The sequence below is a fragment of the Tachypleus tridentatus genome, chromosome 7 (genome assembly GCF_004210375.1).
Source record: "Tachypleus tridentatus isolate NWPU-2018 chromosome 7, ASM421037v1, whole genome shotgun sequence".
Taxonomy (NCBI): Eukaryota; Metazoa; Arthropoda; class Merostomata; order Xiphosura; family Limulidae; genus Tachypleus; species Tachypleus tridentatus.
Window position 1 is genome coordinate 88,034,563 of NC_134831.1, and position 25,262 is coordinate 88,059,824.

The following is a 25,262-nucleotide window of genomic DNA, read 5'->3' on the forward strand; positions in this document are numbered from 1 at the left end:
TTCAGTGCTTTTGTTTATTCCTAAAACTCTGGATTTGACTCTTCCTGGCTTTAAATTTCAAGACCAGTTGATTTTCTTGGTATAAGCTAAATATTTTATGGAGGAAATATCAGTTTCACTGGGATCTTTGGCTTTTTCTTGGATTTCCATTCATTTTATGAATTGTCTAGTATTCAAGTTTTTTCCACTGAGACCACATGTATTCTCTCCTTGGAAGTTCAGTCACTCAGAGGTTTTGTATTTCTTTGTACAACCTGACTTATTGGTTGATATTCATTCCAAAGCTAAGGCAGAGTTGTTTCTCTTTCAGTAGAATTTTGTTATTTGATTTTTGGTTTAATAAAATTGGAACCTTTTGTTAATTGCAGAATACTTAGCAGATGATCTTATTAGACTTGCTAGGTTTCGTTCTAAGCTCAAAGAAATTTACAAAATAAAATTAAAGTCTATTGATAGAACATCCCCAAACTCTAAGATAAAAACAATTTCTTCAGATGTGGTCTCTCTGCAACTCCTATTACAAATTACCAGGTTTTGGAAAATTTATTCTTTCTATGTGTTTTTGTTCTAATGCATTGTTTCAACCAAAGTAATATTTCTTTCTTTCCCTAATCTTCTGAGTTTACTTCAGCAAATTATTCAGAGAAATTATGTAGACATTAATAAGGATTTGCAGTGAACATCCAAGATTCTATCTTATTTTGACATCTTTATGTGTCATTTGGTGCTATTATGTAGACATTAAATGGGAGCTTCAAATGAAAGTTTATAGGTATATCCTTTCATATTTTGACGTCTTGATGTGTCATTCAGAGGTATGATGTGGATATTAATGGAGACTTGTGCAATTTAAGTTTGATTGTTATCCTACTAGATTTTGACATCTTGGTGTTTGGCATTTTTGTTCTTTTGAGTACTGTCTCTGCTGGCACAAGAATTAAGCCTAACATCACATTTTTTGCATGGTATGATTCTCTTTTCCACTTTGGAGATTTGACATTCCCAGTGATAGATTTGTAGCTGTTCTTGTTAACATTTATTGATATCAAGTATTTTCATTCAGTGATGACGAGAAACCCACTTGTTGAGAAATTTATATGCAAAAACGGCTCGTTTGGGCTGAGAAAACACTTTACATAGAAGAGCGAACAACGTTTCGACCTTCTTCGGTCATCGTCAGGTTCACAAAGAAAGAGGTAACTGACCGGAAGCTGACCACATGTTTGAAAGGGGTTGTGTAACTGTGTGTCGAAATGTAGAGGGCGGTATTAGATGTTTGAATATATAATTTTATTTATTATATTAATATAGGTATAAAGGCGTTCCTTTATATTGGTTTATTTTGGGTTTAAGTTGTTGTATAAGTAAGGCTTCTTTAATTTTACGTTTGTTTATGTTTGTTTCTTTATTTAGTATTTGAGTGTTTTCTATGGTTATGTTGTGTTTATTTGACTTGCAGTGTTCGAAAACGTGTGAAAGTGACTTTTTATGTTCTTTGAATCTGGTTTCCATTTTCTACTTGTTTCTCCAATATAGAAGTCGTGGCAGTTATCACATTGTATTTTATAAATAATGTTGGTGTGGTGTTTGTCAGTGTAGTTTTTACATAGTATAGACCTCAGTTTTGTGCCGGGTTTTTGAATAAATTTGGTATTAATTGCGGGATTCAAATCTACAGAACACATACTTAATTTTTTCAATCACATTAACTCTATACATCCCAACATCAACTTCACATGTGAACAGGAAGAAAACAATCAAATATCATTTCTTAACCTCAAAATTACAAGAACTGATACACAATTTCAAACAGAAATCCACCGAAAAATCACCCATACTGGACTATACATTCCTTGGGACTCAGCACATGAAACAAAACAAAAACTCAACATACTAAGAAACCAAATAAACACAGCCATAAAACTATGCTCACCAGATAAAATTAACGATGAATTAGACAAAATAAAACAATACTTCACCAACATCAATAAGTTTCCTCCACAAACCGTAGAAAACATTATACGCACACACCTAGACAGAAAGAAAAATCAACCAACTAAAGTAAATACAGCTCACGAATCAAAAAACCATGAAACCATATACTGCTGTATACCATATATTCCCGACATCAGCAAACAAATAACCAACATTTGGCAAAATTAGTAACAAAATATGACATTCCAATTAATACTAAATTTATTCAAAACCGGCACAAAACTGAGGTCTATACTATGTAAAACTACACTGACAAACACCACACCAACATTATTTATAAAATACAATGTGATAACTGCCACGACTTCTATATTGGAGAAACAAGTAGAAAAATGGAAACCAGATTCAAAGAACATAAAAGTCACCTTCACCGTTTTGAACACTGCAAGTCAAATAAACACAACATAACCATAGAAAACACTCAAATACTAAATAAAGAAACAAACATAAACAAACGTAAAATTAAAGAAGCCTTACTTATACAACAACTTAAACCCAAAATAAACCAATATAAAGGAACGCCTTTATACCTATATTAATATAATAAATAAAATTATATATTCAAACATCTAATACCGCCCTCTACATTTCGACACACAGTTACACAACCCCTTTCAAACATGTGGTCAGCTTCCGGTCAGTTACCTCTTTCTTTGTGAACCTGACGATGACCGAAGAAGGTCGAAACGTTGTTCGCTCTTCTATGTAAAGTGTTTTCTCAGCCCAAATGAGCCGTTTTTGTGTATAAAGTATTTTCATTATTTTGAGATTTCTGTTGGTGTTCTGTGTTCTTTAGTTTTCCTGCCAACATTTTTTTATATAATGGCTAGGTTACCTTGCTGGAGTGTAATTATGTGCCATTTTTTGTAAATATTAGTTGAAACAAATTTTAATCCATTATCAGTGGCCACTATACTCAGCTGTTCTGTGTAAGTAAATAGTTTTCTGTCCTGAAGTAACACAGAGTACTCTTAATACCATTCTACTTAGTTGTGAGACCCATATTGAGTAAAGTGGGTAAGCTCAGTTATGGCATAATTTCTCCATTGAAAGTTAGGTATGACTCACCTGATGCACACTTGGCTTTCCTCAGTTGATTGATTGGAGTTGGATGTATCTGTATTTTGTGTCCCCAACTCATTCTTTGGAATCATTCTGTTATCTGTTCATCATTCCCCCAGTGTTATGCTAATTATAAAATTCCTGTAGAATTTAATTGCATATTAATTTTGTGGTCAAGCCCATTTGTCACAACATTGCTTTTTTTTTAATACTGAACGTGATATTTTGAAGATTTCTGTTGAAATTGATATTAAAATAAATGCTTTAATTTAGAGTATTTGTAGTGTTTGGTTAGTGAGAGTGTTGAAATTTATTTAAATTTTCAAAATGATAAGTAATTATTTTCCTTTATCAAATACTAAAATAGATAAATTCATGAACTATTTTATTAAACTTTTTTTTTTTGTGATAAACATTGCAATGTTATGTTTCTACATAGATATGAGTTTGTTGGAGTGTAAACATTTCTCATTCTTACAGGTCTTGGAATAGCAGGCATGCTTGCTTCTTTTTGGCTTACAGCTTCATACAGTGTCTTGTTTGCATGGTCTCTTTTCTACTTTTTCAATTCCATATTCGAAGTTCCTCGTTGGTCACGTTGCAACAATTCGTGGAACTCTGAGTTGTGTAGGACACACAGTTCCATTACAGAACTCACTACCAAACTTTTAACAGTTGATCAAGCACTGATGTCAGGACCAAATAAAACTGTTTCTGTAGGGAATGATACTGAGCCTGAAGGAAAAGTTGGATCTTCATCCATAATTTCTTCAGAAAATAATAACAGTGAGATGGTTTCATCACTGTCAGGGCTTCATCGTTCCACTGAAGAGTTTTTCAAGTAAGTGTTAGAAAGAACCAAAAATCTCGATAAGAATGAAGACAGGGTAGTTATGAGGGGTTTCTATACATACCTGGGAAGTGTAAATAATATTTATTATTATTACTGTATTCATGGTTAAAATATGGTTAGTAAATTTACATATTTGTCAAACATGACAAAATTGCTAGTTGATGTTACTAAACCACGACAGAGGTGTTATTTTATGTATATGTAAATAATCCAGAGTAAAGTTGTTGGTTGATGTACCTGTAACTAATCCAGGACAAAGCTAACAGTTGATGTACCTGTAACTAAACCAGTACAAAGCTAACAGTTGATGTACCTGTAACTAAACCAGTACAAAGCTAACAGTTGATGTACATGTAACTAAACCAGGACAGAGTTGTCAGTTGATGTGTAGGTAACTAAAGCACCACAGAGTTGTCAGTTGATGTGCATGTAACTAAACCAGGACAGAGTTGTCAGTTGATGTGCATGTAACTAAAGCACCACAGAGTTGTCAGTTGATGTGCATGTAACTAAACCAGGACAAAGTTCTTAGTTGATGTGCATGTAACTAAACCAGGACAAAGTTCTTAGTTGACGTGCATGTAACTATACCAGGACAGAGTTGTTAGTTGACGTGCATGAAACTATACCAGGACAGAGTTGTTAGTTGACGTGCATGAAACTATACCAGGACAGAGTTGTTAGTTGACGTGCATGAAACTATACCAGGACAGAGTTGTTAGTTGATATATATGAAATAAAGCATGATTGAAAAATACTTATCAGCTCTGAAATTTCAACAAGGATTTTGTAAAACTTGTAGTAAGACTTCAGGGGTGCTGGGATGAAGCTTATCTCCAGAAGCTAAGAGTATTACTGCTGGTCTTTTGAGCACATGGTGTCTTAACCAGATAGTTGTTGCCACAGCTAACTCAACCTATAATGTGGACACATACCATAAAGACCTTAGGTTTTAACAACAATATATGGCTCCTAAGGTTCTTCTCTGCCAAGTGTTGTTGGTTATTATAAGCATTTTAGCGACCACGAAGAAGTGAGGTTTTTCTTTGATTAGTAGTTAAGCACAATACAAGAACAAAAAATTTACTTACTTGAAGAAAGTGCATTGTCATTAACTGATTTTAATAATCATATTTGGTTTTATATGTTATAGCTAACCTTTGTAGGTTTGACATCTTAATTCTGTATAATTATGAAATTTATTATTGTTTGTTTTGTTTGTATTTTTTTCAATAACTTTAGTTGGAAAAATGTATTTAAAAAAGAACAGCTGTGACTTTAACATTTTTCAGTTAAGGCTTTGTTCACGAATTTGTAGTTTTTCAATTGCATTGTGTTTAATTAAGGTATTTATTGCATACTTTGTTAAGTAGTTTACAAGACTGCTGTTCTATTTAAGTTGCTTGTTTTATGATGAGAGGATTTTGGATGGATCATACATTGAGTTTGAAAGAGAAAATGTCAAATATTTCAGCAGAAGGATTGTCTTTTTTATATTTTGTTAGAATATTATTTTATTTTAACAGCTTATAACTGTTTTCCCCCTTTCTTTCAGTAAGAAGTTAATGGAGGTTACAAATGGATTGGATAACATGGGTCAGGTCCGGTGGGAACTCTTTGCATCAATTTTGGTGTGCCTGATATTGGTTTATATTGCAGTGAGGAAGTCTCCATTTCGCTTGGTTCGGCGAAGGTACAAACTGGTTTTGGTTCCCCTTGTGCTGTTGCTTGCCTTCCTTATTCGTGTTGTTGTTTTAGATGGCTCTTCATCTGGCCTTCATTATTTCTTTCATCCTACAGTAAAAGGCCTTGTTAATCCCAAAGTAAGATAATTACAAATGTGGTTCCCTGTTTTATTTTATACGTACATAATTGGTAGATTTCAAATCAGTATATATTAGAAATGTAAAAAGAATTGTTTACTCATTGACAGTAATGGTAAGCTGTTACATGTATAACCAGAATTTTTAGTGGTAATACTGGTTCCACTTGGAAACTATTTTGTGTGTGATACATGTTTTTGTGGAATTAACCATACTGAATTTAGTGTTTTTCATGTTTTAAAGTATTTTGAATGAATACAATGAAAAAACTTGTATAATGTCACTTAATGCATTAAAAAATAAAAAAAAACCTAGAAATAAATGATGTAAGTGTGCTTAAGTTTGTAAGTCTGAGTTACAATGATCCTTACAGGTGTGGCTGTATGCTGCTGTTCAAACATTGCATTCTTTTGGGCTAGGAATAGGGACACTTATGTCAACAGCATCACAAAACAAACAACACAATGACATGATCAGGTATGAAAACTGAATTTAACAATATAAGAAACAATGCAAGATATTTTCATGCAAGTTGTATTTGAAAGATCATGGAACATTTATCTTAGATATATTTTTCATGGCTTTGTAAATAGTACGAGCATATACAGAGGAAAAAGTGGCCTCCCCTGGAAATGCTGTTAATTTGTTTTATTAGATAACATGTAAAACTGTTTTTTTAGAAAAAACTCATTGAGATCTGTTTAATTATGATATGAAATCCTAATTTTAACACTGGCTTTAGTAAACACCTGAACTTTTCATGATTTTAGTTACACGGTCTCATAAAAAGTGTGTGCACCTGCTATAGTTTCTTAGACATTTTTATTCCAATTAGCCTAGAAAAATAATGAAACACGTTTCTGTACAATTGTGGAGCTGTTAAAAGATATCTTAGAAGTAAGAGAGTTGATGCTTTTGAATGGCCAGGCCAGTTACCTGATACCAATCAGACTGAAAACTTGAGGACTGAGTTAAACCAATTATCAAAGGATAGCAAACCAAACATGGAAGATGAACTTTTTAAAGTGCTCGAAGAATGGCAGTCAGCCACTCAGGAACATTTGCACAAAATCATTGAAAGCATGCCACATCATTGTGAAGCAGAACTGAAATTTAAGGGAATACCAACTGAATAATGCTTTGTGAGTCTGATTTCTGTTATTTTGAATTTCCTTTTTATGTTCAGTTTTTGCAGAGAAACTTGTTTGATCATTTTGTAGGCTATTTGAAATAAGGTCTAATAAACTACAGCAGGTGTACAACAGTTTGTATGATAATATGTAACTAAAATCATGAAAAGTTTGGATATTTATGAAAATCAGTGGTAAAATTAGGATTTGAGATCATATTTGAACAGAATTTATTGAGCATGTTTTCAAAACTTGCTTTTACAGATTTTTGTGTTATCTAATGAAAGATGTAAGAAATGAACAAGATTTCAGGGGGGGGGGTTGTACACTCTTGTGTGTGTGTGTGTCTATCTTCATCAGAATTTTCAAATACTTTTTAAAGAATTCTGAAAACAAATGATTGAATGCCAGCTCTATCAGATGTTTAAAACATTGGTTTCAGTAAATATTTTTGTGGTGTAAACATTAATATTATTAAAAGAAAAAATGGAAACGGCCATGTTTCCTTTTCATTAGGTTATAATGAGAGAATTGTGTAAATGTGTATTTTTTGTGTTTAGAGAATATAAGGAACACTGTGTTTACAGAATCCATTTGTTGTATACTAGAGATAGCAGAATCATTGCATTGGTTAATCTTGTGGTCATTACTCTTGTGGGTTGTGTCTTCTTTGGTGCAGTTGGCCATGTGTCTTATGTCTGGCAAACACCTATAGATAATGTACTGAACTATGGTAAGTTGGTACTTCTGTAGTTTGTCTTTAAAACTAATTTTTGTTGCTGTTACACTTAATAGTATTGGTATTAGGACTAATATATTCAGAAATTCAGTACACTAGTTAAATATAAATTTCAAGCTTGATTTTAGATTTTAATTTTTTTGTAATTAAGTGTTTTGTGATACATTCGGGTGATTGTTTAATGAAATGTTTTTTCAGTTGGTGAAAGTAAAGTAACAGGGTCTAAACATTTAAAATTTTTGAGTGTTATCTACTGAGGTTAGCCATTGAATGGTTGTCTGACTTTGCACCTTAATTTTAACAACTGAATAATTTTTAAGTAAATCAGCAATTTATTTTTTGTGCAAGACAAAGAGACTTGAGTCAGTAGTACAGGGATGTCCAAATTTATCTTGCCCATTTAAAAATTAAACAATTAAGAAAATACAACCATACATTTTTCAACATCTTGTAGCCAAACCTATATGGGCTTTATTGACCTCTGCACATGCACCATTAGTGATTCTCAGCACATCCAATTAATATTTGATTTCAGTGCATATTTGCTGCAACATGTCTAAAGTTATACTGGCAATGGCATCTTCTGTTGTGCTCTTTAGTCCCATTATGTTTGCTGTAGGTGTACAATGCACAGTGTCCTTAACATACCCCCAAGCATTGGCACACCTTGCAAGCCAAATGACGTATTGAATTTTTTTCCTGCATTTTACTTGTAACACTACTGACTGGAGTGAAAAAAAACATTGATAATAACTGTTGAGTTTGGTTCAAGATATTGAAAACTGCATGGTTGTGTATGGTTGTATTTCCTTAAAACAAATCATAAAATAGGGAAGATAAATTTGGACAACTCTGTATACGGAAATATTGGTTGCTTGTGCACCCAGAAGTTAATAACTCTTTAAAATGGACTTTCAGCTTTAAAAATATAGAATTTGTATATGATTGAAATATTCCTTCTCCATTTCAATTCCAATCATGTTATACATACAGTTGTTAGACCTAGTGACATGTAAAGGTAATTGTGAAAAGCAACTGCGAAGTATCTTACGATGTAATATTGAAGTTTGTAATGGTTTAATCTTGTAATGCTACTAAATTATATTGAAGTGACTTCCACATTTCATCTTCTTGATGTTATTTTGTTTTAAATCTATATAATGCATTTATTAATTTTGGAAAGTAGTCACAGACAACTTCAGAAGTTTTGCAGTTTTTTTTCTTACTGTACTTTTTTTTTTAAGAGCCTGGGTCTGTGTTTGTTCTGTATTCTGAACTTCTGTCTACGATGCCTTTACCAACACTCTGGGCCATTCTTTTCTTCATTATGATGTTATGTTTGGCTCTCAATTCTCAGGTATGTTTTTGTCTTAGAGGTAGATAATTCCTTTCATTAATGTGTTTGTTTTAGAAGTAGATCATTGATTAATGTTTTTGTTTCAGAAGTAGATCATTCATTAATGTTTTTGTTTTGTACATATACATTATTTCTCTGACAAATGTTTTGTCAAGCGTGTTAGTTAGGAAGAATGAATCTGCAAATATTAAACTTGCAACTAAAATATAGAAATGTAATGAAAAACAGAGATATAAAAACATTTCCTACCAACTATTTTAGCAACTGTTTCATTACCTGTTTTCATTAATTCCATAATGTAGTTTCTATGACATGAAATAAGTTAACAGTATAAATTTTATGGTTTGATATAATTATAATATATTTCTCATTAATTCATGATGTGTAATTAATTAGAATAAAATTTAAATGTAAATTATTTCTTCTCCCATATGTGATAAGATTAATTTATTTTTTTAGCAATTTATTTGATAACTGACATTATAGACCTAATTATTTTGTAATGAAGTGATTTTTATGGAATAAGCCTGTTAAAATAGTTTAACTGTAAGAGATTAAAATATACCAGTAGTTCAGGAAGTGTCTTATTAACCTGATAAGCTTGTGATTCATCTGTTGTCCCCCATAATGGTTTAGGAAATGAAACAAGTTAGTTCAGGCAGTTGTTTGATTCAGTACAATCAAAATAAAGTGTAGTTTGAAAACTATGATTCTGGTGGTGCTGTAGCCAACTAAATAAGTTTAAAATTAACAGTTTCTCAAAACTAATTTTAAAAACTATTTCTTAAAGAGGTCCTTAATTGATTGCCAGCTGGTGAAGTTTAGCTCTGTCGTTACACTCTAGTGGATTATATGTTGGATTTGTTCAGTTTCTGTATTTTAATGTATGATTAGACTTCAGTAATATTCCAAAAATCATATGTTTCCTGGTCCTCTTACCCCAACGTCATCCATAAAGAAAAAACAGTTGGTACTAACAGCATTTAAAAATTGGTTACTTCAATTTTTTACTATATATGGTTTTGTAATTTAGGTTTTAAGAATTGGTAAAATAAGATTTGTTTAACTTTTTGTTTTTTACATGCTTACAAGAAGGCTAAAAAAAAAGTTTCATAGTGTGATGGTTTAATTGTTGTTGTATTTATTTTATGCTGCCTGTTAAGGACTTGTGATTGTAAGTATTCATCACATTACTCTGAAGAACTTTAATTTTCTTATGCATATAATAGCCTTAGACAGTTAATTTTTTTCATATTAAATGTTTAAGTGAACTATAAGCCTGAGTGCTTATAGGCAAATACTTGTAGAGTAATGGAAAAGGGTAGAAATGTGATTGACACAGTTTACAATTTTTATGGGTTTACTTACGTTGGCATAAGATTTGTGGTAGTTAAATAGATTTTAATTTATTTTTGCACTAAAAACATACTTTTTACATTAAAAAAACATCTTTTTTTGGTACATGCGATTGGTTTAACTCTAGTTTTTTTTCATAAGAGAGTATTAAGAATATGTGTGTTTATATGTTCACATTTGGAGATAGTTGATTTTTCAGGTACTTTTCCTAAATTAATCATAAAGTGATATAAGATAAATCTTTTTTGTTTTTGTGAAAACATAAAGCAAATTTATGAAATATCATTCTTGGGCTGGTAAGTTACAGGAGGAAAATGTTCTTGATGCCACATTATGCATAATGAAGATTAGGTGTTTGTGGATAAAATAAGATAAAAGAACAAATGTTACTGTCTTTGTAATATGATGTTTTACCTGCAGGAAATCTTGATGGAAACCATAGTTTACACACTCGAGGAAGCATATGGATCAAAAATAAAGTTACACTGCAGAGGACATGAGATGTTTCTTTGCCTTTTGTTTGGTTTGTCACTGGCTTTCAGTATGCCATATATAACAGAGGTTTGATATAAGTCTTTTTTTAAAAGTGTTTTTTTTAAAATAATTAGGCCTAATATTTGTGACAAAAATTGCATTTGATTTCAGCAAGTGTTTACCAGTTTTCATGTGTACTTGGTTGTCATTGGCTTCTAGTATTCCATATATAACAGAGGTTTGATACAAGTCTTTTTTTCTAAAAGTTTTTTTTTTTTAATAATTAGGCTTAATAATCTGTGATGACAGGAAAACCCACTTGTAAAGAAAGATATATATGTAAAAACGGCTGGTATGGGTAGGGAAAGTTCTCAAAACCAATACAAAGGGACACCCTTAATCAGTGATGTCAAGAAAATCCACTTGTAGAGAAAAATATATATGTAAAAATGGCTTGTTTGGGTTAAGAAAATATTTTACGTAGAGGAGCGAACAATGTTTCAACCTTCTTTGATCATCGTAAGGTTTACAAAGAAAAAAAAGAGGTAACTGACAGGAAGCTGACCACATGTTTGAAAGGGGTTGTGCTACTGAGTGTCGGAATGTAGAGGGTGGTGTTAGATGTTTGAATATATAATTTTATATTATTTATTTTATTATTTTTAATATAGGTATAAAGGTGTTCCTTTGTATAAGTAAGGCTTCTTTAATTTTGCATTTGTTTATGTTTGTTTCTTTATTTAGTATTTGAGTGTTTTCTATGGTTATGTTTATTTGACTTGCAGTGTTCAAAAACGTGTGAAGGTAACTTTTTAAGTTCTTCGAATCTGGTTTCCATTTTCCTACTTGTTTCTCCGATATAGAAGTCGTGGCAATTATCACATTGTATTTTATAAACGCAAAATTAAAGAAGCCTTACTTATACAAAGGAACATCTTTATACCTATATTAAAAATAATATAATAAATAATATAAAATATATATTCAAACATCTAACACCACCCTCTACATTCCGACACTCTATTACACAACCCCTTTCAAACATGTGGTCAGCTATTGATCAGTTACCTCTTTCTTTCTTTGTGAACCTGAAAATGACCAAAAGAAGGTCGAAACGTTGTTCACTCCTCTACGTAGAACTTTCTCTATCCACACCAGCCATTTTTACATATACAATTAAGCCTAATATTTGTGATATAAGTCTTTTTTTAAAAATAGTTAGGCCCAATATATATGACAAAAATTGCACTTGATTTCAGCAAGTGTTCACCAGTTTTCATGCATGTCAACATGTATTGAAACAGTTAGTGGTAAATGACATATTAACACACTTATGAATCTTTGTCACTACATGTTTTTTTTTTTTCTCTCTTGCTTCTTAGTTTAAATTGGACATGTCTGTAAAAATAACATTTCAGATCGATCTTCTGTCTTCCACATTTGCTGAGTAGGAGGTCTTTTATTTAATAATAGAACTCTTAAGTTTGCCAGGCTGGATCAGGTGCAGTTGAATTTATCTGAAATGCTATTTATTTGTATTAAAAAGTAAACAAAAAATTATTTTATGGTGTTAAATACCAAAAACTGGTAAAACATTGGAACAAACAGTCCTAATATTTCTGACAAAATTAATTTCTGACTATAGAATATTTTTTTCCTGTATCCTTCTCTGCTATTTTATCTGCTGAGAGATAAATAATTTAATAATATAGAGGTAATGAAAATTTATTGTTAGTGGCAAGAAATGAGGAGTGGGCCTGCACTTTGGTAATATCATTGAAGTAATTCAAGGTCATGTCCTTCAGAACTTTTACTTACATGGATCATGCACCAAAATGGTCAGTCACGTAGATGTGCACAGTATTGAAAGAAACATATCCAACCAAACATTACAAAGTTTGTTTCACAACAACAAGTTAAAGGAATGAAAGTGGATGAGGTAAACATCCTAACAGTGTTACAAAATAGTGGGACAAGCAGTCAGTGCTGGTAAAATGTAAAAATAGCAAAATATTGATTCTTTCTCATTTCTGGATGCTTTTCATGGTCTGCCTGTATTATGCAACCTCTGACACACAGTTTCACCCGGGCCTTTGAGAAAACACATTTTTAGGGACCAGTCCTATAATTCATTGTAAAATGTATTCTATAGTGGATGTTACCAGGAAAAAATTCACTAAATTCAGTGACATTACATAATTCAACAGAATGCCCCCGGACCCCTAGTCAGTCGCGGCTGTGGCGCCTCTGGCGTCAGGCTATATACCTTTTCCTCTTTTTTTCATAAATGTCATTGGCATGCCTGAGAAGAAATAACAGATTAAATATGAAGTTTAAATAAAAAAAATGTTTGAAATTTATTTAGGTTTTAAAAATTGTACAATTGAAATTTAAGACATTTAAAACAAAAAAGTATTTTTAATCTTCCACAAGGACTAGTAAACAAAACTTTTGTTGGATAAACTTTAGTAAAAATACACTTTATTGAAAAAGCCTTTTTTTTGTTTACAAATGTTTACTAAATGTCTGCCGAGTTTTGTTGTGAGAATAAATGTACTGTATTCAAAGTTATATTATTAAAACTGTATGCCACTACAAAACATTCATGTAGTTAGTTATTTGTCCTCATTAGACCATGGACCACTGCTGGTCATCCAAACCATTAAAGCTGTAAACCATCACTGATAAAAAATGTTTGTATACTAGACAAAGTTACAGCATTTGTATTAATGAAACTGCACTTGCATGAGCATTCGTAGTAACAATGTTTGTGGATTGTACATGACTGATGAATGTTTGTAAAGTTGGGAATGTTCATTCATGGTTTGATGTAAATCCTGCTCTGTTAAGAAAAGCTGAGATCAAATTATTTGGAGTCAAACTTCTAATGGCTCTTTTAAATTTAAGGGGACATGCAGGGCAACCATGCAGACACTTTTTTGTGTGCCCACCTCCATTTTTAGGAGCCAGTGGCTCCCAGGTTCCAACTATTTTTGACACCTGTGAAGAACAGTATCCATCTGGAAACTTGGGCATTGTGGTTACTGTCTTCATACAATAAAATCATGATAAACTGTCCTTCATCTGAATATTGTTCTATTATTTAGATGATTGGGAAGCATCTGCTGTACAGTCCTTGTGTCATCCTTTATGAAGAAGTTTTTATTTTAACACTTAACATTTTGAGCCCTTGGTGTGATCTTGCTCTTTAGACTTAGTTTTTTGTAACAACCATTGTTGTGGTAAGAGGCGAATCTTCTCTGTCACTACTTTGTATGCATGGAGGGAATGTATTTATGTCTGTAACTATTGTTGTTTTGGAATGATGTTGATAAATGTTTTACCTTGAATGATTTTGATGTTACTGTCACATCTCATTCCATACACCTAATAATTAATTCCCTGTACCTTTACATTTCTGAATTGTTATCCTGTCACTGGACATGACTCACTCCATACATATGTTATTAAAAGCTTGATTTTTCTTTTTAAAGTATGTTTAACCGGAGATATTTTCAATGTTCACTTTTATAGAATATAGCATTGTTTCTAAAGATTAACTGTATCAAGTATGTTAGAATTCACTACAATGATATTAAATTATGTACATACTATTACAAGTTCTTAATGTATAATGTTGTAGGTAACACAAATGTAACATTAATGTGATCCAAAAATTGAACTACCACTTAGAAGTTAGAGTGTTCTGGCGTGATTTGGTAACTATAGGTAATATTAAAACTATTTTAAAATTATAAAAAGTTAAATTTCTTTTCTTTGAATCAGACCTCAGGTTTGATTAAAAAAAATAAAATACATAATGAATATTTGAAATAATCAACCCATGTGTTAACAGGGAGGTATCTACTACTTCAAGTTGATGGATCACTATCTTGCAGTAATACTGGTTATTATCATTGCAACTATTGAACTTTGTACCTTGTCCTGGTTGTATGGTAAGTCTTGAAAGACAAATTTTTGTGTATATACCATATGTTATAAGATTACTTTTTTTTGAATAATTTTTAATGTAAAAGTAAGGTGTAGAAAAGTACAATGTATGTTTTTGACATTGACTTTTGTTTTGTGTAAATATAAGTACAAACTGTTGGAAAACACCACCACAGCATATTAATTCTTTTTAGTTTTTACCATAGAGTAGATTGGAAACACAATAAGGTATAAGTGTTTTGCTTAGTGGTGGTGAAATAGACGTTAAAAGAACCAACATAGAAATCATGTTACCAAAGTCTTCAAAAATGTGTCAATTTTAAAGTCAGTTGCTAAGTAGCCCATTCTGTGACATTACAGGACTGTATTATAGTGAAAAATAATGACCTAGAATGCATCATATGCTTACAATTTAAAAATGAGATTCCTTTATACTGTTATTTCATTGAAATGATGCACATGTTAATGTTTAAAAGTTAAGAGGGTCTCTTTCATTCTTCACCAGCTCCAGAAGAAAGCGTCACTTGGTATTCATAGTGGAATAAAATTGTGACGTGTTTTATTTGGGTTTCACTTCATCTCTACAAAGGTTTTCACATTATAAATGCTGGTAAAGAGTTCTTAAGATACTCTGAATTCTTTGTTAAGGACTTTTCACACTTAAGTGATCTGTGGTTTGTTGAGTGATTTTAAATAAAATATATGATTTGTGGTTGAAGTTCATAATTTTACCTTTTTCCTGAAAATACAAAATGGCTGAATAGCATGATAACAGCGACCTCTTTTAAACTGTAATTATGTAGACATAAGATTACTGAATTTCATGTTTGTTTGTGAAATATAAGATGGGTGGGAACTATTTCTAACCCTTTGATTCTTTTACTTTCTTTAGTTTTTCAGTATTTTCTTTGCAACCCTTTTTGTTTCTTCTAATAGCTGTTGACCCCATTTTCTCTCATATTTTTCCAAATTGTAGAAGTTTACATCATGTTTTCACTGTATTCTGTATGTTACAGATCTGCTTATATGAATATTGTATATTAATCATTCTGTCATTTGTAAACACTGTGTAAAAGTGACAGTTGTAGTTTAAACTAACTATTTTACATTAATCAAGTGATGTCTGTGGTGTCTGTATTAAACTACAGAATCTGGAAATAAATTAGGCATAAATCACACAGCTACTTTTGGATGAGTAATAATTATAATTTGAGGTACAGAATTTAGTAATGAGGTTGGTGTACATCACACACCAAGTTTTGGATGAGGTAAATTGGAATAGGATATGGAAATAAATTAGGTATAAATTACACAGCTAGTTTTGTGTAAGGTAACACTGAGAGATTAAGAATGTTTCTTTAAAGTATTATGAAAGTTGTTGTAAGGAGAAAAAACGAGAAAAATGCATGCAAAAAAGTTAGGTAAATATGGTATGTGAGTTTGCTGTTTTTCAAGAGACAGTTGTGAGATTTTGTAGATAATCTATTTATAATGAATATCATTCATGAATATTTACAGAAACTTATTCTCACTTGATATTTCACCAAATAATTTTAACGTGTCCACTGCATTAGCCATTATAGTGTGATGAAGGAACTATAGTACGTTCACAATGATGAGAAACCCACGTGAAGTAAAAATGTAATCTTAAGACAGCTGGTATGGGTATTAAAACTGACTGTCAATTGCAAACTTTTTTTTTAACCTGAAGATTACCTAAGAAGGTCAAAATGTTGTTCTGCACTTTATTTTAATTAAAGTTTTAATACCCATACCAACTGTCTTGAGAACTATAGTATAGAGTTGTTACAAAAACATGGTTATTACAAACCTGGAAACAGTCTGTTAAAGTCAGAGAATAAAAAGAAAGGATGATAAAGTAAAAAAACTTAAGTCTGGAAAATGTATGGACACAACTTCTATGTGTCATCCAAGAAACTTGTGTACATGTGTTGACCACGTTTCTCAGCTATACTCTTTATTGGTATATTGTAACTTAATTTTGATTAGCCATTCTGTTGATTTATCTGGTAATATTGATTATTGTATTTCATAATACAATAGAACTTTTTTATTACACATAAAAATGCAACAATTTATCCATATTTGAAAGGTTTTTTTATAATGTGATACCATATTCTGAATTTTTTTTCAGTTTTAACCAGTGATATTAATGAAGCAGATTTATGAGGAAAATTTAACCAGTGATATTAATAAAGCAGATTTATGAGGAAAATTTCAATATCAGGATTGGAAAATCTGGAATTTTGTTGAAAGATGGCTAGAAAAATATGTCACAAGAATGTCATAAAAATGTCCATAGTCGTATTATATGTAATACATTATGAACCAGTTAACAAAATATGATCATAAGCATTGTGACATCGCTGATTTTCAGTACGTATGTTTACAGAGAGTTTTGTATTACAGGAGTGAAACACTTGGTTGCTAATATCCGACAGATGACGGGGAAGATGCCGTCTCTTTACTTCATTGTGTGTCTCTACTGTGCTGCACCAGTTCTTATGCTGGTAAGCTAGTATACATATAAACACATACAGAGTCTTGGTATAGATTTTCTTTTGTGATTTATATTATTCAGATGTTTTACTGCAATTTCAATATCTTTGGCTACTTAAACTGCCTGTTTTTCATACTTATTTCTAATTTCATGATGACTTAAGAATGGTCAAAGATCTCTGTTTGAATCTATTTGATCTCTGATGAACAGCTTACTTTTATCAGAGTCTGTTTAGATGTTAGTAACCCTTCTCAGAAGAATTTTGATACAAACATGAAGTTAAGTGTTATACTCTTTCACATTGTCAGACATTTTAGTGTTTTAAACAACAAAAATGCTGATTAGCTTTAATAATCAGGGAATAACAGCTGGTCTTAACCATTTTTATAAAAGTTTAAGTCATTCTTACACATCAAGATAATTGATAAAGTTTGAGTTAACCAACATTGGTTGACTAAAATGAATACAGAATGTGATTAACCATATTTTTCATAAGACATTATGCTAGGCCTTGTTTTTAACACTACGGTCTTAATCTACTTCCCCAGGGATTTTCAAGAATTAGGAGAGGGTCTAGTGATAGTATTTCAACTATGCTATATTCTTCATGTCCATTGTTCATCAATGTTTTGTTCGATCCAGAACTTCTCAGGCTGGCTGGGAGACAATAAACACAGCAGTGGAGATACTTTATCATTCATTTGAGCAATAACTGTTATGGTGTAAATGCCTTTTACAAGTTGGTGAAATGTGATCATAACTAATTATATTTGTCATAAAACATTATGTTAAGCCTATTATTATTATTAAACTGCATTCATTGTATCCTGACAGCCTGAGGATCTCTGGATTGGGTAAAGAATGTCATCTAGAATGGATATAATGAATATTGTGAGATTGAACTACAATTATTATTATACTTTATTCTAAAAATCTATAAGATACTAGATTAAAAAATAGTGTTTAAAAATCTAATAGGCTTAATTAACATACATTCTTATGATGTGTACTAAGCTATAATCATGCTTTGCCAGCTTGTAAAAGTATTCTCACCATAACTTTTTTTTACCGTAACTGTTTGGTATAGGAAATTAGAAATTCATAATATTTCATCACTTATTCCATTAATTTTAAGAAATTGACCAATATTGTTTAATTAATGACTTATAAGGTATTGCTAAATGTTGTAAGTTTAAGTGACTTATTCAATGACTTATTCCAAATATTTCTAACACAAATTTTGCTTGGAGCATTAATGTCACAGCAGAGGTGCTGTAGTGTTCACATTTCCACTTCAAGGTGTCAGTTTATGTAAAACAAACAACAGCCATGTGAAGTTCCTTGTAATCAGAACCTAGTACATTCCAGAACAAAGTTTTTGACAGTAAAGTACTAGATAAGTGTGGTTACAGTAAACCTTTGATTCAGTTTATTTCTAAGAGGTAACTTCTTTTCACATTGTTTTCACCATGATATTTTAGAAATTAACAGCAGGTGTTCACACTGTTAACTAAGTACACACATTCAGTTTCTCTGAAATACCAGTGTGTGAAATGGAATAAACCTGTCATTTTGAGGACCAGGTGTAGTGACAACCATCAGTTTCTCTTTGTTGTATCATCTTTAGTAAAGTTTTAAGTGTCTGTGGTTACAGCAATAATCCTATTTTAAAACATTTAGGAGTTACTTCTGAACCATAGTATATAAAGCAAAATTACCCATTCTCAGCTATAAGAAAAATTTAATGTCATCCAGCAAAAATACATTTCCCTAGTGATGGGAAAAGTTTAACTTCACCCATCAATTTAAACTATTGCACTGAGTTTAAAAAGGTTAATACTGTGGCTCTCTTGGTTTTATTCAGAGCTATTTATTCCACCCATTGCAAAAAATGGAGTATTTTGGTCAATCTAAGAGTCACTCAACAGTGACACACGGTAAATCTACATTTTTATTTTTAAGTGACATTACTTTTTAACTGTAAAGATGGTGTGTGTAATTTGTAACAATTTAGTGTAGAACATCATGCTTGCAAAATAACATTTCACATCAATATTATTCATTTCCATTCTCCAATCATTTTAAAATTGAATGCTTGGACACCAATATATATAAGATACACAACTGTAAAAGCAGCTCTGTAGTTTTATAATTTTTGTTGTTGTTTGTACTTTTGTGTGTTGGACTTTCTTGCATAATACTTATATTTTTGAGGACTGAAAAAAAATTCAAATTGAAGAATAATGATTGTTTTAACAAACTGTGATAATTATTTTTCAGTTCCATGTCTTCACTAACCATAACTTCTCTGGGTTTAGTATTATAACACTTCAGGAAGGCCTGATTGTCATTCATCTCTTCATAAAAAATACGAACAATTCCTTTGTGTAGTATTTCTGTAGTTGGTTGAAAATAATGACAATAACCTTCAATTTGTAACCAGAAGTATTATATAATACTTTCTTAATTATTCCCTGTAGTTAACCATATTTATATTTTAATTCTACTTTGAGCACTGATGTAAATAGTAGCTTTTGGTGTTGGACATTATTACACTTTGTTTTACACAAGTTTGGACAGAAGTAAGTAGACATATCAGTGTATTTAATTTCAGTTTAGGTAAAATGTAGTAATAACTGATTTTTCATTGTGAATAATGTTTGCTTTAAGTTCAACAGCTGTCTTACAAAGCAGTATATGTAAGACAGTTAAAAATAACTACCAATTAAAGCAAGACTTAAGATGTGATCTGTTTCTGTATTTATTATGTTAAGAGCCCTTTGTTTTTTTTTTAAACTCTGGTTTTACTAAAGTCATCTGGAACTTTCATGTGAAGCAAATTTAAGATGTAACATATCTCTATATTTATTCTATTAAGAATCCTTTGTTTTTTAAAAACTGGTTTCACTAAAGCCACTTAAATCTTCTATGGGCTTCAGATTTAAGATAATTTTGTTTGTTAACTCTGGCAGGTGATCATTATTTACTATAGCATTCAGGATGGTGGAATGCCAACTCAAAGCTACGTCTACCCTACGTGGAGTCACATCCTTGGAGGATTATTTCTGGGAGTGAGTCTCAGTTCACTTCTCATTCTGGCTGTCCAGGCATTTAGGAATGCATCAAAAGCCAATATTTTCTCTGTAAGTTAAGTTTTGTGTCTGGTTTTTTTTCTTACAAACATAGTTTTAGTTCCTTTTCTCTTGACATCCTAGAAAACCTTTGTATAAATACCCACCTGAAAAACAACAACAAATTACCCATTAAATAAAGGGTGTTAAAAGTGAGTTTGAGTTCTTATAAAAAGCTGCAAGGTATAGATTTAACAACATGGATATATCATGGAAAGAACAATTATTTCTTTGAAACATTTTATTTAACAATCGATATGACTATTTTCTGAACAACCAGCAATGAAATTGATATTGAAATGTATTGAAAATTAATATACATACGTTTCAGTTTATTCATTATTACAGATATCTAGATTTCTTATATTATAGGAAATAATTAAAATTAGTGTGGATTATGATTTATAATTTAAAGTTTTGTATTAATTATTCAACTGGTGTCATCATTTGGCTTGTGAAGATGAGGAACTATTACAGGGAAGGAAAACAAAATTGACAGAGAAGGTAATGGATGGTGAACTTTAGCAGTTATAACAGATTCCTTGACATGTTGAAAGGATAGTCTGTGAGATAAATAAAGATAAAAGAATTAGATTATGCTACCCAGGAGCACAGGAGAAGGATATAAATGACAGAGAAGGAGATATAAAGAGGTCTAGCAGAAGTGCCATTTTTTTGGTGCATGTATGGAGTAATGATATAAGGAAAGATAGCTCAGAGGGGCTAATAACACCATGTATCACAAATTGTGTTACTGGATAGTATGTGCTATTTCAGAGGGGCTAATAACACCATGTAACACAAATTGTGTTATGTAACAGAGGGGCTAATAACACTATGTAACACAAATTTTGTTACTGGATAGTATGTGCTATTTCTTAATTGTTTATGTTGTAAAAGTACAGAAAATGGCCATTATTCCCTTCAAACTTTGCTCTTATGAGCTGGATAATGAAATTTAGAAATTAACCTGTTTTCTATGTAAAAACAGGCAAATTTGCACATTTTCATTGACATAAGGTCTGAATAAAACAACATATGAATCAAGATTTCCATGTATTGATGCTAAAGTTATCCAAAAATGTTTAGAAGTGAGTAGTTTTTTGAGACTTGTGACTGTAATGTAAATCACTTTCCTGTATCAGCCCCAAATAGTATCCCATCGTGTTTTCATTATACGCTGCTTGGTAGTGACATTCACAGTCCAGTATATCTTGGTGGAAGTGCTTACCTTGCTCCTCTGAGTATATTCCCATGTTCTCCTTGTATTTATCAAGATGAGCATCAAGGATATGGACTTTCAGGGACATATTGCAGCCTATTTTGCTGTAGTTCTTCATCAGAGCCTCAACCAGTTCCACATAATGTTCGGCCTTGTGATTGCTCAAGAAGCCACAAACCACTGAGACAAAGCTGCCCCAAGTTTTTTTTCCTTCCTGCTGAGCTTCTTGGGGAATTCTGTGCACTTCAGGATCTTCTTTATTTGTGGTCCAGCAGAAACACCAGTTTTGACCTTTGCCTCAGACAGCTTAAGCAAGAAGTCTTGAAGGTACTTGAAGACTGCAGTCTCCTTATCAAGATCTGTGACAAATTGTTTCATAAGAACCAACTTTATGTGCAATGGTGGGAAAAGCACCTTCTGGTGGTCCACTAGTGGCTCACACTAGACATTGTGCCTCCCCACAGAGTACATGGTCTGTTGTGGCCAGTGCTTCCTGTTGCAGTGCTCTGTGGTGTCCCTGCTGTCCCAAAGGCAAAGATAACAGGGAAACTTGGTATAGCCTCCTTGGAGATCCATCAGGAATGCCACCATTTTGAAGTCTCTGATAACCTCCCAACCATATTCATCATACTTCAAGGCTTCTAGCAAGGTCTTGATGCTGTTGTATTCCTCTTTGAGGTGCACTGAAAGATACTTAAATTTTAAAAGGTCTAAAATTTGTATAATATAAAATCTTACTATTTGACAAGCAAAAATTGCTCATCTTACCTTCTAAGAGTTTTTTGCAGTGCTCGCAGGTAAAATGAGGTGCCCAGGGTTTATCTTGATCCCGACAGGCATGTCGAAATATGCCTTGTAGGCTTCACACATTTTAGCAGATGCTGTCACAGAGTACTTTTCATATTTTTCTTGATAAATTGGCCACATACATAGTAGAATGCATCTGGAGAATGCTTGCCACTTCTTGATGCCATCTCTGATGAAATTAGATAGGTCTATGTGTTCACTTAGGCAGCTAGAACTAAACTGAAGTGGTGAATGGTCAGCCTGTGTATATATATTACAATGGAAAGTTTTAGAAAATTCTAAAAGGTTCTTGAAAATTCTTATAAGTTTTACAACATTCTAGAAAGTTCTTGTAAGTTTGAGAAAATTCTCTATCAGCTACTCAGCACTGAATCTACCTGGAATGTTCTGGAAAATGGGAAAATTTGAATATTTCATTACCCAGATCACAAAAGCAAAGTTTGAAAAGAAAAATGGGTCTTTTCTATTTACTTTAGGCATAAGCAATTGGGAAATGACACTTTCTGCCTAGTAACAAGAAAAAGTAAAAATTTTGTTACATAGTGTTATTTTAGGTACAAGAGGTTGATAAAGGTATTTGAAGAAAAGGATCATAACTTAATTTGATCAGGGATACTGCCCATAATTAACTGTGAGGAGGAAGTTATAAGTAGGTTACTAGGGCTGAATGATAGGCTTACATTAGTATGAAAGAATGAAAAGATTTGTAGTTGGACTTGTGGATTTGTTCAGTGGAAGAAGGGAGCTTCTTGGAATGAATGATTTGCAAAAGTAGGATATGCTTGTTTAAGATTTTTGGTTCTATTTACAGAAATATTGAATACAAGTCTTAAAGAAGACATAATTTCTTTTATATGTCACTGGTTAGGCCATAGTTAGAATATTGTATTCAGTATTGGGCTCTTTATAACAGGAAAGATATCAAATTATTGGAAAGAGTTACTAGATTGTTGCCTGAGGTGAAGGGTTTACCATATGAAGAAAGGCTAAGACCTCTCAAATTCTTTTTTTCTGTTGGAAAAAAGAAGAATTATAGGGGCTCTGATTGAGGTGTTTAAGTTTGTAAAGGGGATTGATAGTGTTGATGTTTTTTTTTTTTCATTTTTAAGAGTGAGAATAGTAGGATTAGATCAAGGACAAATATAAATTTTTGATGGAAGGAGTCATCTTTAGCTAATACAGTTTGTTTTTAAATAGGATGTTTGGATTTGGAATGGGTTGCTTTTGGGTTTTATGTAGGTAGTAAGTTTAAGAGAAAGCTTTAAGTATGTGAATGATAAGAGCTGGCTTTAAGATTTTTTAAAAAAGTTTACTTACTTAGTTTTGATATAGAGGAACGGATAGCCAAAATGGAGCAATAGCTTCCTTGTTATCCCAGTGAATTATGCTGTATTTTTGTATTTAAACCAAATAATGTCTAGACTTAAGAAGAAGAAGAATGTTCCATCTCACGGAAACAAAAAAATATGGTAAAATATTCGTGCTAAGGTTTTAAGTATGAATTATTAGCAGTAGGTGCCTGTGGCCTGTTGGTGATAAATTCAGATAATAAATAGACAGCACACAAACTACTTGTTTTAAAATAATATTCAAAACAAGTCGTATGTGTTTACCAACATTTTGTACACTATGGAATATCAGTTGTATCTGAAACTAAATTCTCTTTTTGTGTTGAAAGACCACTTAGGCTGATTCAATCACTTTGGAATCCAATTGAAAAGAACTATTTTTCTCTACTCTTTTCACAATGGTATCAGTGAATAATGCTCTTATACTACCCACTGAGACTTGGATTTTCTACAAATTACATGAGTAGCACTATAATGTAACAGTTAAGGTAACAAGTTAACAGATTTGAGTAACTTGACATCAACAGTACGATATTAGTTGAACCACACATGCACTGTACAACTCTTATCAAGTTACACAACCAAACCAGTCATAACTATCACCTTTAAAATGATCATTTTTAACAGTCTTGTTAAATGGTAAATTACCGAACAAACTAAAACTGAACAGTCTTGTTTTTCTAACAATTCAGCAAAACAGTATCTTAAATTCAAGCTGAAAATAAGTTTATCTCAAATATGAATAATAATTAATGATATGTTTAGTGAAAGACAGTTGTATTAATCTCTCTATAAGATAGCAGAGTTGCATTGGTATTTTTAACTGAAGGTAAATATAAACAAATAGGTTTGACTGTTTCTTCCTTTTGGGCATTAGAGTTGCAATATGAACACATTATTATCTTAGACAGCTTCTGTCTGATTTGGAAACAGCATTTTGGAATTTCTTCATCAGGGAGAAACAGTCTCAGTGAAGCAGTTCAGCATACCAACACACTTTATAAAATTAATGACTTGTCCAAATAAAATAATTCTGAAATTTATGAGGTTAATTATCAATAAACTTACCTTGGTAGTAAAATAATCAATTTAATTTTGTCTGTTGTTTGAAAAGTACAAAAAATGAAGCAATTTTGTGTGTTAATGATATAATTCTATTTTTGACAGAAATCAAGTTTACTTTTTAATGTTGGTACTAAAAAATCTCCCTTTTGAAAAAAAAAGAATAAAATACCATTGTAGAAGTAACAAGATGGTTCATGGTGTTTAACATCATACAGTACTTATTTATATAAAGAAAATCAATTTCATTATTAAACATGAAAGTTCTTTTTGAACTGACACAAAAATAGCAGATTTTCTTGTAATGTACTTCTTGAGTTGCATGACAGGTAAAATTTAAGACAGGTTACATACGTTATTCTGGGAAAGTTTAAAATAGCAGTTGAGTTTATTACCTTTGTTTTTATTTATTTTGTAACAGTTTATATAT

General features: G+C 31.7%; 1 protein-coding gene across 4 annotated transcripts in view; it reads left to right on the top strand.

Moving 5' to 3' along the window:
- Positions 1-25,262, top strand: part of LOC143256133 (sodium- and chloride-dependent GABA transporter ine-like) — a 48,967-nt gene that overhangs the window by 15,013 nt on the left and 8,692 nt on the right. For 2 of the 4 annotated variants that reach the window (XM_076512917.1, XM_076512916.1), the window contains 9 exons: positions 3,538-3,898; positions 5,466-5,733; positions 6,107-6,210; positions 7,451-7,596; positions 8,847-8,959; positions 10,736-10,876; positions 14,646-14,745; positions 17,171-17,271; positions 20,234-20,404. In XM_076512917.1, coding sequence (XP_076369032.1) covers positions 3,538-3,898; positions 5,466-5,733; positions 6,107-6,210; positions 7,451-7,596; positions 8,847-8,959; positions 10,736-10,876; positions 14,646-14,745; positions 17,171-17,271; positions 20,234-20,404 — 1,505 coding nt within the window. The remainder of the gene's footprint in view (positions 1-3,537; positions 3,899-5,465; positions 5,734-6,106; positions 6,211-7,450; positions 7,597-8,846; positions 8,960-10,735; positions 10,877-14,645; positions 14,746-17,170; positions 17,272-20,233; positions 20,405-25,262) is intronic. The other 2 variants (XM_076512918.1, XM_076512919.1) reach the window with 2 other exon arrangements.